Here is a 15,970-nt window from a genome sequence, read left to right as displayed (position 1 = left end):
TAATGATATTGCAGCCTAAGGTATTAGAAGGAAATGGCTTAAATTATTCAGCAAGTAAACTGATGTCATGCGGTCAATGCACTACATGTTTCACATATCCCAATTAGAATTAATGTAATAATAAAGATTGATTATTAAGTAATAAACACTGGCCAAACAAATTACTATAAACATAAGTCAAATCTGCTAGGACAGCGTATCCCTCTCCCTCCAGTTTGCAGAGGGACAAAAAGAACCGAACGAGCAATTCTCCACAAATATTTTCTGACTTCTTTGTCCATCTTGCAAATACAGATCAAGCTATCTCAGAAGAAGTCACTTAAAAAATCTGCGCACACCGTTTTTCTCAGTGTGTTACTGTCCAAAACGTCATAATAATAGAAAAACAAAATATCTTTCTTTGGGGTTACCTATACGAGACTGCCCCACAGTTACCTGTGCTGGTTATAATGAAATGTGATAATCTATATGGGGAAGTCACACATTTTTCTTTGTATTGCAGTACCAAATTCATTTGGTAAAAGCAGACCCATTTATGGACTTCTAGGGATTTTACTGTGAGTAAGTAGTGATTTTTGCTACGGAGATTTTAATACTGAGTTGAGTCCCTTCACAAATGGTGATTCAGGCAGTTTGACAAACTGCAAGGCCTTGCGGCTTTCATGAAATGCCATTCCTGCCGTCTTGTCTCTCAGACGGTGTCAGCGTCTACGAAATTGTGCCACCATACAGTTAATGGCAGAGAATCGGTCCTAACAGCTTCCTTCTAATTCATTGGGAATAGTGCATTTTCATCCTCAGATACAAGCTCATCTTGCCCACAGATACAAAAATGAAGCTGAATCTTGGATCCATGGGCTAATACCAAAAGGATTTATTAGATAAAACAAGACCCTTCATCCCATGCCTTTCAGACTGTGGGGTGGGATTCAGTCTTGTTTCATATGCAAGCGCTGGCAGAAAACCTATGAACCACCTGTGGAAGCCCCTTCAGGTCCTTCTTATTTGGTTTCACTTCTTCCGAGTAATTCCCACTAAACAGAGCTTCTGGTGTGGCACTATCGCTGACCTGCTCTCAAATGTCGTTCTTTCATTGCTTCTTGTCATGCAAACCTTCAGGCTGCATAAAGTTGTAAGTCCATTGTTCTAAAGGGCTTTATCACTAAGAAAGAGCCAAAGAAATGGAAACAGAGGAATCCCCACCTGACGGTGGACAGCACTGCTATGAAAATGCAGGTCCGTATTGCTGGTGTGGATCAAAAGACAGTGAAATACAACTAATATGGACAAAACTTTTTCTTTTTTTTTGCATTAATATTTGGCATTAGATCACAGTTTGAAGTATTCAAGGCCTATTACAAAATTAACAACAGAATATATAATTGATTAGAAGGTAAATAGATCCATGCAAGACTTAAAGTAGTACAGAGAGTACATTCCCCGCTTCAGGGTGTTAAAGATGAAAAAGATGGAAGTCTGTTCCACATTCACCGCGTTACAAATGTCTGTCCACATTGTATATTGCTCTGGTCAGCACATGTAAGAAATACTTGACAAGATGGGAATCCATTCGGCCTTTTCAAATAAAGTTTACCTCCAAAGTAAACCAGTACTCTCAGAAGTCATTGCTAAAGATGACAAGCTTGAAAGACACTACCTGTTGTTTCTAAATGTTCAATTAGCAAATAAAGAAATACGAGGCCGCTGCTTGATGCCCTAGATACTTTACAATTCATGACCACTTAGTAGAGAACTTAACTGACATATAGTGCTTTGGAGACACTTGTTCAAACACACGTTGCTCTCACCAAATCTCTCTCCTCTCTGTCTCTTGGCATACTGTGCAGTTCTGCCCTCTGTCAGATTTATATGCAGTATACCCCTAGATCTTCAGATAAACTAACAGGCTTCTGAAAGAGACCCCAAATGAAATATTCATGAACTGTCATAACATTCATTATCATTTTATGATTCTCTTTACTTGGTCGAACAACAACGCTTTCTAGCACTCTATTAAATCAGCTAGCAAACTTTATAAATCACCAGCTAAACTACATGAATCTGTCACTTCTTGATGTACTGTCTGGGCTCCAAAAATACTTGAGCACATGGCAAAGTCATACTACTTATATGACTCTCTTTGCTGTCATTCTTTAACATTGATTTTTCTGTGTAAACTCTTACCGCATTAGGAATTTACCATCTTTTTACGAATGAGTTTGAGTTTACTAGAGAGATAAGCCAAAGAAACAGGTAAAATCTAACAGATATTTATTTTTGAAATGATGAAAATATATTAGTTTATCTAGAAAAAAAATACAAGTGTGCATGGACTCACCAACTAAAATATTTAATTTTTTTTGCTGAGCTATAGTGAATAGAATGGGAACGTTCAGACCCAGCTAAAGCTCTGCAAGGCTGCTAATGCTGGACTGAAAGCTAACTCAACCTGCTGGAAGATGATGCTAAATCCTACTGAAGGAAAGTGGAAGTGACTGGGATTGCTGAGGACACAGATGACCTAGAGAGGAATCAGACCTGTCCATTTCCATTAACATTGTCACCTCTCGTTTCAGGGCCTTCTGGACAGAGATCTTCCCGGTTGTCTGCAGCACAGTTTTTCCACCTATGTCTGCAGGCTAACAATAGCTCTTATACCAACTTTTATCAATGACTTGCTGCCCAGGATCAACGTGGTCCTTTTATCTGTTATATTTGCTGGAGTCAACACCGCACACCTCATCTTCTCCTTGGTTTCTTCCCTGGTTACACTGGGTTTTGCTTAGTCTGTCTCTCCGTGTTGCTCGCCAAAATCCAGAATCTACATAGTTCTTAGTCATGGTAAATTTTAAGCAATTCTGTCATGGCTGACTTTGGCCATGTCAGCCTAGTCAAATAACATAACCGAGAGAAGAACTGCAAGTTACTGAATGATAATAATAATAAAAAAAATAAATCTGCATATAAACTGAAATAAAACTATAAACTATCCCTTGAATGTATTTGCTGTAATTGCATCTGACACTTGCAATATTTTCAGCCGTATCTGTTCTGTTGATAACATTCTGCAAGTTCACAGTTACAATAAATTATGTGCTCTGAAAGTGAAACTTTCTGTATCTGAACCTTTGGCCTCTTTTCTGCTATGCATTGGGTCTTACTGATTGGTGCGACTTTTGCCCCTGAAGCTATGGAAGTTTAAGTGTATTTTGAAGCTAATTCCTTTCCTCTAAGGAGCTGGTAGATAACCTAGCAATTATTTACACACAAGGTTAGACTTTTGATGCCAGTCATCTGTTCCTGTGCTTGAAGTTAAGCGCTAGTTTAAGTGCTTTGCCAGGTTAGAGAAACAGAGCTGGGCTCAGGGCTCCTGACATCAGCAGGAGACATTTACAGAGGCAAAACAACCTCTGGATTAGGCCAAGAGTATTTATACCCATTACAAGAACATTTGACATGTCTATATATTTATGTATCCATTCAAAAATTTATGCCAAAGGCAGATTCAGAGTAGACTGTAAAATGTCGGTAGATTTATTTAAAGTTATAAGAGCTTTTAATTGTACAGAAACACTGTGCTAAGTGATAGGAAGTATAATTTTGAATGTCAAGTTCAGAAAAGAAAAAAATGCCACAGAGAAAAAGTTTACTTTGGACCTGTTGACATACTAGCTTTTTCCTTAAGAAAGATGAAATTAAGTCTTTTCATTAGTACTTCAAGTCAGTGCTTTCTTGTCAGTAACATGTAGCAGACCAGATTTGGCTTCAGAGTTCATTCTGAACAATCTGCAAGAAACTCCAAACCTCATTTTATAAAAAGCAGGTAAGTCCAGTCTGGCATCATTGAGAGCAATGGCAATACTCTCATTATCTTAAATAGGGGTGTGTTTTATTTTTGGCGATTAAATGCTATCACAAAGAATTTAAACTTTTTTTTTTTTTTTTTTAAATGTACACTTCTCTGTAGAGCACGTTTCCAGAAGACGAGTGTAAAAGGGTGAAAGAGTTTTCCCTGGGTCAGGTCTGAGCTTCTTTTGAAGAAGCCTGCAGTTTACATTAGAGGTATAGTGAGTAATGAGAAACATGTATCTACTGCCAACTGAAATCTAGATGTTCGACTTTTTAACTCGGGAGAAACATTTGCTTTGCAGATACCTTTCCAAACAAGATTTATTATACCTTATGGCAACAGAACTGAGTGTTGCTGAAGTTAGCAAAGCAATATGGCAAAGACACTAAATGAACAGAGCATCACAAGATCGAAATGGTTGCAAATTTTCCATTGGAATATTTTTCCAGAGGAGAATTGGTTTTGATTAATCAAACATTTCCACAGAGGATAAGCTTTTTCCTCAAAATTTCAGGTTATGAAATTTTTATTTTTAAAAATTTTCTTTTAAAAAAACCCCTTTTCATTCATGAAACCTCACTTTCCTTCTCCTACGCTTATTGTATTGCATTAACTTCAAATGTGGTCGCCCATTGTGCGAGTAGTATCCTCTGCAGGTATTTGACAGAAGACAGCAATTTTATCACACTTTATACGTAAGGGAGAATAAAACCCAACATGAGAATTAACGGCTGAAGTTTAATGTTTTAACTAAATTTGAAGACCATAGCTTTTCAGTTCAAGATATTTTGTGTAAGCGTTCTCATTTTTACCGGAGTTATGGATGTGACAGCTTTATACACTATCAAACATTCCAATGGAGAAAATTCATTACAGGTCAAAAGTTGATGTGGTGTGAATTGTCACGTTCCATAGGCTCCAGCTGAAGTTTAATGCAATGATATCAAAATTCTCTGATGCACAATACAACAGATCATAATGGTACCAAAATCATCCTGGTTTCCAAATAACTGCGGTGACCAAATTTGCTAAGGACTTTCTTTTTCAGTTCTGGATTCCAAAAACCCCCAAAACAAACAACAATTTACAAGATTTTCTTATAGGTTTCCACCAGACCTAACAGTGGCTGGGAAGTTACTTTTGTTAAGGATGGAACATCTCGGTGACAGCATCTCGCACCAACTTGAATTGTTAAAATGAAATATTTATATTCTAGATGGAGAAGGTGAGATTCAGGTCCTCAAATGTGTTTGTCTAGTGACATTTGAGATGTCCAAGGGTATCAGTGACATCCACACAGGACTGGCAATGGCATGCAGTACGTAGGAGAGGTCCAGGTTTCTCTGAGGCAGCAAGCAAAGGCTAGACAGGACACCCCAGACATCTAGAATGGCATTGGCTGCCTGGTTTTTGTGTGTCTGAATTGTTTCTGCAGAGCATGTAACAGTATATTATGAATCCTCCCAGTCACTGGGTAGTTGGACAATGAACAAACACTTTCTACTGAATTATAAAAGAAGGAGCTAAGAGGTCCATGTTTTGCTTCTGGTAGACATATCTTGATGTAGGCAGGTTTAGTTATGGACCCTGTTCGGATACCTAGTAATATAAGGTAATGCGATGCTTGCACATTAACAAATCAAATCATAGAGTGCCTTAGTTGGGTAAAATCACAGGGGTGTGAAACATATGAAAGTCACAGGATTGCACACCATGTCTGAAATTTCTATTTTTCCTTAATCCTGCAAAGCTCTGTCTAGGGAAATTTATCTCTCTGGTTGAACCCTTAGGAGAAAAGGAACAATTTTCCCATCTGAATTTGGTTATCTAATGTTACTGGGAAATCTAGTTAGCAAAACCCCCTGAGACCCTTCTCCTGTCAGTGAAGGTGGGTGCTCTGAATTCCCTTCTGAAGGGGTCCAAGTTAAGTTTTACTCAATTGCTTTCTTGAAGGCTTACATTTAGGGATGAGATCTCAAGGTCAGGTAATCTAATATCATTCTTGATGATCAAGCAACAAAAACTTTAGGCTTTTTGTGTGTGTGTGTGTGTGTGTGTGACTACAGCAAGGATTTTCAAGTCTGCTTTGGTGCCGTAGCTACTCTATCACCCACTGCATCTTTCATCTCCTATAACAAAAGCTGTTTTATAAAAAGTACATGTTCTTTTGCATGACATTAGGGAGCCTGCCTTGCCTCAGACTCCCACAACAGTAGAACAAAATATAATGGTCTAGACTCTGCTTTCTGTTATATCGGCTTGGATTTTGAGTCACCAGTGGATATAATGAAATTATACAACATATATATTATGATAATTGTCCATAATCATAGCACTTAGAAATAATCAGATGAATAATTACTTGAAATATAGTAGTATAATCAATACACAGTAAGTAAGAAAACAATTAGGTAACCCTTTAGGAAAAGCTTTTTTTATAAAACAAACCCACCCACAATGGAATTTGCTTAAGGAGTTTTGGATTTATGGAATCTTGGCTTAAGAATATGATCAGGATTTTTTAAAATAGACACTCTAGGACTCAGAAACATGACAGATTTGTATCGCAACTATGCCTAGATGGAAACATGGGAGAGAGAGAACTTTGCAAGAGGAAAATAATGAATTCTTCCTTGATCATTGTCTAACAACAAAAAAAAAATAATCACTTGATGAAATTAATTGTAAACAAATGGAGAGCACAAGAGAATCTCCAATGTCAGGCTTTGTTTAAGAGCTCAGATGTACACAGGCAAGATGGACAGCATAAGGCCAGCTGAACCTCACAAGACCTTTATACTGTTTTACTTGGGCATGGTCACAGATAAGCCTCTGCGATTTTTACTTGCAACACTAGTTCCTAAGGTTCATTTTGGGGGCTAGAGTTTGCTAGTGCACACAGGGACATTCTCCCGGCTCTAGGCCCATCCTCTCTGACTTCTAGTCATGATCCATTAGCCAGACAAAAAGAAACCTGGGAGAGGAGAGAAAGGAAAAAGGGAAGGCTGTAAAAAGAAGGGGAACTGGTGTAAATCCACACAGCGTGTTCTCAAAGCTGCTTTAGAGTGGCTTTGTGATCACTTCCTTGCCAGCTGTGAGTACTATTAGACCTTCGGAAAGACCAAGATTCCAGCCCATAATTTGGAGAGCTTTGCTTAGCAAATGTCTCTGTTGAGACTTTCAGCACATCAGATGTCTATCTCCAGCTTCAGACATCTGAATGCCTTCCAAACCAGCATCAGAGAGCAACTTCCCTCAAAGTTCCAAAATAAAAGCTACAAGAATGGGGATCAGATTGCTACTAACACTGGGCTGGTAGAGGAAAGGGGTGCCATTCTTTGATCGCCATATGGCATCATATTGATTGATACTTTTAGGATCAATCAAGTCTGCACCAAAATCACTACAAAATTGAATAATATTATGAAAATATTGCTATTAATACAGATATTTTAAACATTGTTATTTAACATACCTCCAGATACCTCAGACTATCAAACCAAAAATCTAATTTATGGGCTTCAGCTTCCCTCCTACAAACTTTTGTGAAATGACAACGTGGTGTAGCAACATTCCAGTGTCACTTCTCCAGAATAAATAACCACAAAAATACTTGCAGTCCTAAGAAAGTAATTTTGGTCTTTGATGAGACACTTGGTGAGAGGGCACTCGATTCGTAACACAGTCTTTAGTAGTTGGCAGTGCTCCACGGAGAACAGCAGCAGTTGTGAACAACAGCCATCCTTCCCTCACAACTGAATCACCTCCACTGCGAATTCAAGGCTGCATTGCCCAGGCTGCAGCTGCCCGTGTTCACTTCACTGTCCTCCCCTGCCATCCTCATGTCCTTGTCCTCAGAATTTCCAGTGCCTGTTCACTGCTTTAGCTAACATATTTTTCCATCTATCCCACACACACCTTTTTTTTTTTTCAATTGAAAAACAACTGTTATAAGCATTTCAGTTTTTCTCCACTCTTTGTATCAAAAATTTTAGATTGCTAAAATACCCATTAGAAAAATCTTTTTTAAGTTAAACATTCTGTAAATAAAAAAGTTAATTTTAAGACATTAACTTAGACTCAGACCTCGTATTGGAAGGAAGTCCTTTAGTTAGTGCAGCAGAGCAAAGGAAACCTAGGAGTCCCCCCAGACATGAAAGATGCTGCAATTATGTTTCTAAATATGATTTATCTGTTTCCCAGAGCTACAATATTAATTTTTCTCCTCTTACTTCCTAGTTTTTCTTTATATGCTAGACATTTAGCTGAAGGCAAGAAGCATAAGTTACAAATAATATTTTCAGATGTTAAAACAAATAGCTGAGTAGGTAGGTAAACAAGGTTGCAGCACATTTTTGATTCTTTATATTTGTTTTCTCCCCCCCCCCAATTCAGAAGCTCATTAATTTTAAAGCATGCTGATTTTTTATTTCCTAAAAAACCCCCTGTGTAATCCATTTACAAATACATAAACCTCCAATGTGCATAAATTGGTGACCAAAACAACTTGCAATATCTGAGCTGTAACATCTGAAAATTAAATTGACTGAACATGGATTGAGTACATTAAATATCAATAGAATGGAAGCACGACTCTCGTTTTACTCCACGTGACTAGACTTCTCAGCATGGTGATTTTGGTCATTTCAAGAATTTGGGTAGTAATAAGGTTCTCATACATTAACTAGCTAGAACTAGTCTCCAGATACATGCAGTAAAGGAGTTATTTGTCAGGAGCTGACTCCCAAGAGTTGTTGAACATTCTGGATCCAATTCAGAGTATTTAAGCACATATTATTTCACTTTAAGCATGGAAGCAAATCCTTTATTTAAGCTATAGTTTTCACTGCCATGAAGAGCTAAATTCTGTTTTCATAAATGCACAAGCAGTATAACCAGTGAACAAAATAACTCAAAGAGTCAGATGATGCAAGTCAAGCCATAACGAGAAAACAGCAACAATAAAGACTACTTGTTCCAGCAAGCCTGTTTCCTTTTAGCTTACAACCTTTCTGCTTTGCAACTGTCGTCTTATATCCATGCTTTCTCCATCACAGCTAGGTAATTCCTAAAATACAGTACACAGCAATAATAATTTCCTGAACAGCTCTCCTCCTTGAATGAGGCAGATGTGCTTCGGTTCCATACTGGCCGTCAGCTTCAATTATTTTGGAGCCAGCTAAATTTTCGCTACAATCATGGTTCTTGTGCTAGTTGACTTGGTGAGAGCAGGCTTGGCCTGTGAGATGACATACATATCCCTGCATTCTCTCCACTTTCCTAAGGATCCAGAACAAAGTCCCTGTAAAAAAACTGTTTAAACCAAAACCTGAAGAGTTGTTGCAGAGCCAGTTATTTTTGTTGCGCATAATTTTGGGGTAAATGGTGATGTCAGCACTTCTTTGTCCTAATGAAATGAATAGGCTTAATGTTACCCCTCATCAGAAGAGCCCTAGGAAGCAGGATTTAGCAGCATAAGAACAGCAACATTTCAATGCAAATAGCATCTGAACTGAAGCAGGTTTTAATTCTGGTGGCTGAGATTAAATTGGTGCATCACCACCTGTAGCATTCCTGAGTAGGCTACCTCTAGTACACTTGAAAAAGGTGACTCCGATATTTGTACTGCTGTGTTCAGTTTTTCACATCAGAAGATGGTTTCTGTTTTGCAGAGCTGTTAGTGTTCATCCTGGTCTCGTTCTCAAAAATTTTAATGAGCAATTAGAAAAAAAAAGAAAAAATCCACGCCAAACTTTCAGTTTGGCGTCTCAAGCACAGAAATATCTGGCACCTGACTGATACACTGGAATTTGGAGCGCTTCAGTCCCCCTGTGAACACAATGTCTATTTGATGTCCAAGAGAAGAAAGACAAGTATTCATGGGCATATTTCAGTCTTTTCATAATCTAATGAATGTACATGAGCCTGCTAAAGAGGGTTTGATTGTTGGGTTTTTCTCCATAAAATGCTTTCTAGAACACATATTGGGTATTTATGCTTTTGCCTGGCAGTTATTGAATGCTGTCCTGTGATTCTGGTTAAAAAAAATTAAAAGAGATAGACTCCAATAATCTGTATTTAAAGAGTAACTGAACTAGATTATTTTCTCAAAACGACACATTCCAGCAAGAGTTTTCATTGCTTCCAGCCTATACAAGCACAAGTTTGTTCAGTTAACTTCTGGCTATGATCCAGTCAGATGGTTAAATGCTTGAATGAACTCAGAGAAATATTTTTACAGTGTGAAGAATTTGTGCTTAATCACTTGGGGAAAAAATATTCCATTTTGATTCTTGGCTACAGCACTTATCTTAAATTGCTTAGTCACGTGAAAGCATAATTCCCCTAGCGAGCAGATATCCCTTTGAAATTTCACTTGCAACTTGCTTTAGCTCACCAGCTTTAACCCTTATGTCAGGTCATCTACACAGCTGTTTAAATAAAAATATACGCCATGATAACTCACAGTATGCTCCAGTCATGCAGAAATGTGAGCGAACAGCTTATTGATTATAGTGTCTGACATGACCCGCTTGTAATTAGGAAATCAATAACCTGGTTTCTTCTCTGCTCCACCACCTGCCTTTCCCCCAAATTCCAAAAATATCTCCGAGTTCAAAATTATGCTGATGGATTCCCATCCAAATTTTCAACAGAAGTATTTCTCTAAAATACTTTCACACATTCTACTTTGGTCCAAAGGCCTGGGTGGTGGTTGTGGAAGGAATGTGTTAAATAGTACAGAAATACTGTTCAAAAGAGACCTTAAAACAAGGCAAGGATATAGCAGAATTTGGCTGATATTAAAATGATAACTGGCATAAGAAGAAAATACTCAGTGGACAACACTGGTCAAACTATTGACCCCAGTTGACAAAATAGCTACCGAGTGTGATCTCCTCCCAGCCTCCCTAATCCCTTCCTGCTATGTTACCAGATGGCAGGGAAGCCTTAGCCCCTTACAAGATGCTGTTTTTGCACTTTAGTACCGTTATACCCAATTGACATTTCCCAGTTAGCTTCTCACTAGGTACTACTGGTCTCTTTCAGTAGATTTACAGAATGTTATGGGGCCTGAAAACATTTGAGGTCATTGCTGAAGAGGGAAACAGGGCATGCAGAGAAACGAATGGAAGAAATCAAATATTTAAATAACACGTGTAAAGCACTTCAGGCATCTTACATGGCATCTCGGTAAAGAGTCAATTATGGGGCACAGAAAGAATCTAATAATAACCAAAGTAGGCCAAATGCAAACACTGTCATCCTGGCAAAAATTTGAAAGAAGCTATACAAATAGCAGTGAAGGAAGACAAATATGCACACTCTGAGCATGCATACCCCCGAGTACCCTCACTGAATCACGTTATGAGAATATGATCTACCACGCTCAGGGAATACGGAATTCAGATACAGCTACATTTCACCTGAAAAGCCTGCCAAACCCAAGATACTTTGCACGCCCAAACTGCCACAAATGCAGAAAAAAAAAATCACGGCAAGTACTTCTGTACCTACCTGATTCTTTATACTGGCTAAAAAAGGAACAATGCACAACGTTGCATCGTTTCCACTAGGCTTAAAATACAGAGATGGCAGTGAAAAGCAGCAGGAACAGTAATCAGAAGAGAATAATGCTGCAGGAAGCACAAAGCAAGGATCCGAGTTTCGGCAAGTATTCAAAAATACACAATTTGCTACCTTGCAGCTTCATGTACTGTGGGTTTTGCATGCATATTAAGGTATTGACAAAATAGCAATATATTCCAAGATAAAACACAAGCAGTGAGACTCATTAGGAGTTACTCATGGAACGCTGAAAAACAGACTTGACAAAAGGGTTGTTTTTTTTTTTAGTGTAAGTTTTTTTAAAAATAAACACACATTTTCTAAAAACAGCATTCTCAGAAAGAATCTAGTTCTAGTACAACAGGTGTAAAAGTTCATCCTTCATTTCAAGTACCATTCACTAGCCTACAGCCTTTTAAGCACCGTATAAAATACCACATCAGTGTAAGAGGATGTAAATTTGCTTTCCTGAATGAGGTCAACATATTTGTACCATTCTGTGCTTTTGTGATGAAAAATTGGTGACTCCAGGAATTGATTTCCATGGACTCAGTTACTTTAAGTATAAGATTTCCCAAAAAAATCTATCTTTTGGGATAAAAGTTTGTTTACACGTTATCTGGCTTTCACTATCGCACTCTCACTTTCAGCGTGCGGTGCCTGGGCTGGGTTTTGGAGGGCTCCGGCACATGCGCAGGCAGCGATGCTCTCCCTCGCTCTCCCAGGGATATTCCAGGGCTTAAACACACCATTTCCCCAGAACCCTAAGGTTTATGCGCTCAGGGTTTGTAATTTAACACATAGGACACACACATCTCCCTTCGCAAAGGTTTCCCTGCTTTTTCTCAGTAAAGAGAACTTGAATATTCTCGTGGAGTCAGCGTGGTAAATGAGATCAAATTAGTGATGTAATTTACAATACAAGACTACCCACAGCATTTTTGAAGCACAGCTAAGGGGGAAACTTGGGAGTGGAAATGAGATGCCATTTTGGGAGCAGGAAAGGCATGTGAAAATTTAAAAGGGGAAAAAAGCAAACAGAAAAAAAAATATGTTCTCCTCGCAACCCAGACAAAACCAGGAAAAATGTTTCCCCCTGTTTCCTCCTTACTTTGCACTGATCTTCAGAGTCTGTAGAGCAATACAGAATGCTTCTTTTCCAAGGCCTGGTTTTTCACCAGGGAGTCTCTTTACTTGCCCCAGATTCATTTCCTCTGATCAGCAGTACCGTGGCTAACCTTCCTAGCCCTGCTGCAGAGTATCCCTTCCCTTCTCCTCCCCACATTTGCATAGAGTTCAGAGAATTAGCTTGCCCTGTCAGAAATCATTTGTTTTCTTCTTTTACGTGTTTATCAGATACTCTTACTAGCAAAATAGTAGAAACATTCAGTGCCCTCTGCTTCTGCCTCTCAGTGCTTTTCCACAACAGCTGAAAATACAAAGTTTAATTATCGTAGATTGGAAAATACAGCCTTGGTCCACAACCTTACTATGAACTGAGGTATTGCTGAGAATGCTACAGCAATCTGATTAAGTTGTATTGTAGGGAAGTCAAACCATGCTATATTCTAATCCCGGGACTAGGTTTGCTTTTTTCTTTTTTAAAATAAACATTGATAACACTCAATTTCTCACCCTGTACAGTAAGCCAAACCTTGCAATAGTTAAAATAAGTCGCAAAACTGGTTGCTGTAAACATTTCAAAGTGCAGCATACCACAGTCCCTCCCTCCCATCCCACCACCTTCTCGCACTTACATTTGACTGGTGCTTTCCAACATGGGGAAACATTGTCTTGCAAACACGCTTCTCATCTTTCAGTGAAAACCTTGCCTAGGCCAGATGCCATGCTCCTCTTTTGCATTTATTTAATTGGCTGCCGTTCAGCATGAAATAGTTAACACATAATGACAAATGCAAACCTACCCCCTCTTGCAATCATTTCTTTCAAAACACAAATGATTGCGACTCCTCCTAGCTTGCCTTAGAACAAGCAGAGACTAGGAACAAATATTTGTTTCCTGGAATAAATTTTTAGGGAAGGTGTAAATTTGCATTCACTGCCATTAATTAGATCAAGCTAATTGGCAATTAATTTAAAAAAGGAAACAAATGGTTAGTCTAAGCCAATCCTGGTCTGCGTATGCGTAAGAAACTGGTGTTAACTTCTACAAGTGCATTTCGTCAGGTAAAGTGAGAGTGCAGCATCCCTTAGAGAACTAGACTGGGACAGAACACAAAGGCACATCAGAAGCACCAGTTGCTGTATTTCTCTTTCTGAGGATGTATGTGGCTGGTTTTCCACAGTTTTAACTCCCTTTGTGATGAAGGAGGGCTGGCACTTGAGGCCCTACAGAAGAAGTGAGTTCTGAAGCAGTGCTTTCACGGAGGAAGGTGTCAGCAAAGCTGGCATAAATGAGTATTTCACCCAGCAGTAAGGCCAACTTAGGCATCCCCTGTGCCCCTCTCACTCCATACTCTTCTTCTCTCTGGTGCTGACACCACAGATGCTGTGGCTACATGGTAAATGACATCAGGGCAGTGATCCCATTTAGGAAAACTGCTTAAAAACAACACTAACCGCTACAGGTACTGTTGTAAAGGAAGGATTCAGATGGAGAAAGTAGAATGCATTACAAATTGTCTTTTATCCCTACAGATAGAACTTGGAGACCCTTACCATGAGGGAGGCTTCCGTCTGTGCCGTGGCCGTGCAGACCCACAGGCAGGATGCGGCTTGGGGAGCCGGGAGGGGGCCCTGGCACATGGCTGTACGCAGCACAGCAGCAGCGGTCCGAGAGCCGTCTGGGAGCAGCAAGGAACAGTGAGCCGCACTTCAGCATCCCCAGTTTCTGCCTTTTCCAGCTGAGCTGCAGTGACAGAGCACCGAGCTGTCTGTCAACAGAAAGAGGGGAGTTTTTTTTTTTCCTAGTTGCATAAGGAAGCAGTCAGACCTTCCTGTTCTTGTAATTTGTCTCCAGCTCAGCTGACTAAGACGTACAAGTCAGGAACTGACATCTTTCTTATCAATTTTCCTATCACTTTTTATAGGTGTTGTAAACTACATTGAAGCTGAGCCTTCTCACTTTGCTGCCGTGGGCTGTGACTCTGCAACAGAGCTCAGTCCATCTTATGCAGCCAATATCGAATATTTGCTACATAAAATTATTAGCTGATAATATTTATTTAATGCCTTCATGTAGCAACAGTAGATTATACCAGCCGACTACATCTTTATTAACAGTCCAGAGGATCCCTTAGTTGTTAATGACACAGAATATTTGGATACTGGAGCAGTGTTTCTTGAATGACTCTTTCTTTAAAAGCTGTATTATACCAGAGATTTGTTTCAATTTACATTACCGCTGATGGTCTCTCTTCAGCCTTTACACAGAATTCCAATTAATGTCAAAGAGGAGTAATCACACATGAAATGAATGGAGAATATACCCCTTAAAATTTTATGTGTACATCAGATATTCCTATTAACTATGGTCTTACTTAATTTTTATACTAGAACATTAACTATAATTTGCAGAATAAGGAGCTTCTGAGTTCCCCCTTGAAAGAAAATGAGGCGCTGCCATTCATGCTAGCGTAGCCTTGCCGAGCTCAGAAACAACACTGAAGGCTGTAGAGAAAACGATGCACTGAATTCCCCAAACAACTTTAAAAAAAACCTCTAAAAGCATCTCACACTAAACCCACATGTGAGATTGAACCTCTGAATTGAGACTGGTTGCCTTGAAAGATGATAGCTACAGTCTAAACCCACAAAATTCTATGCCTAGATCATGAACTAGTTAATTGGAAATTGAGGAGGATTCACTGTCTGTGAAGAAGGAGAAGAGCCGTGCAGAATAGAAGCAAGAATATTGACAGGCCAGTAGAAAAGCTTCATAAAAGGTATTTTTTTTTACTGGAATGGGATGAGTGGGAAAAAAGAGATAACAGCATAAGTAATACATGAAAGTATGATGGCAATACAGCTTTCAAGTGCTGTAATTTCAGTGAGATGGTTTACATTACTTCTTTTCAGTTGATGACAAAAAAGCCCCTCCAAACGACCCACCCAAAAATGCACCCCTTCCCTTAAGCATTACTGAACTAAGGCTGACTTTAATGTTAAAGCCCTCTGAAGTTTCACCTTCATATAGCTGCTTATTGCACCAACTTAACTGCTTTGCCCTCTGTTGAAGGTCTCGGTACTTAACAGACACAGTGAAGGACTATGTGCAAAAATCTCAGCTCTGGAGAATGCAGCACCCAAGGCCAGGCTCTCAACGCCTGCCCTCAGCACAGTGAGCCAAATCAAAGCCTCAGTAAGCCAACGCAAGTGCAAAAGTGGCTGGGAACAAGATGTCACAGGAAAAGGATAACATTGAAAGGCAAAAATCTGTAGAGGATCATTGATTTATACCTGGGAGAAACAAAAGCTAAACAGAAAACCTGCCACAGTCTGCTTGTTCTCTTATCTGCGTTTGGCCTTCAAACAAAATTTGTGCATCCCTCGAGAGTACTTCTAGTACAGAATCAGTGATAGTGGGATGAA

General features: G+C 39.2%; 1 protein-coding gene across 1 annotated transcript in view; it reads right to left on the bottom strand.

Annotated features, from left to right (window-relative positions):
- Positions 1-15,970, bottom strand: part of LOC141745967 (uncharacterized) — a 243,352-nt gene that overhangs the window by 38,363 nt on the left and 189,019 nt on the right. Inside the window, exon 4 of the mRNA XM_074593515.1 lies at positions 14,099-14,313. Coding sequence (XP_074449616.1) covers positions 14,099-14,313 — 215 coding nt within the window. The remainder of the gene's footprint in view (positions 1-14,098; positions 14,314-15,970) is intronic.

Source organism: Larus michahellis, chromosome 7 (genome assembly GCF_964199755.1).
Source record: "Larus michahellis chromosome 7, bLarMic1.1, whole genome shotgun sequence".
Lineage (NCBI taxonomy): Eukaryota > Metazoa > Chordata > Aves > Charadriiformes > Laridae > Larus > Larus michahellis.
Note: the sequence above shows the minus strand (reverse complement) of the source record. Positions and strands in the feature narration are given on the sequence as shown.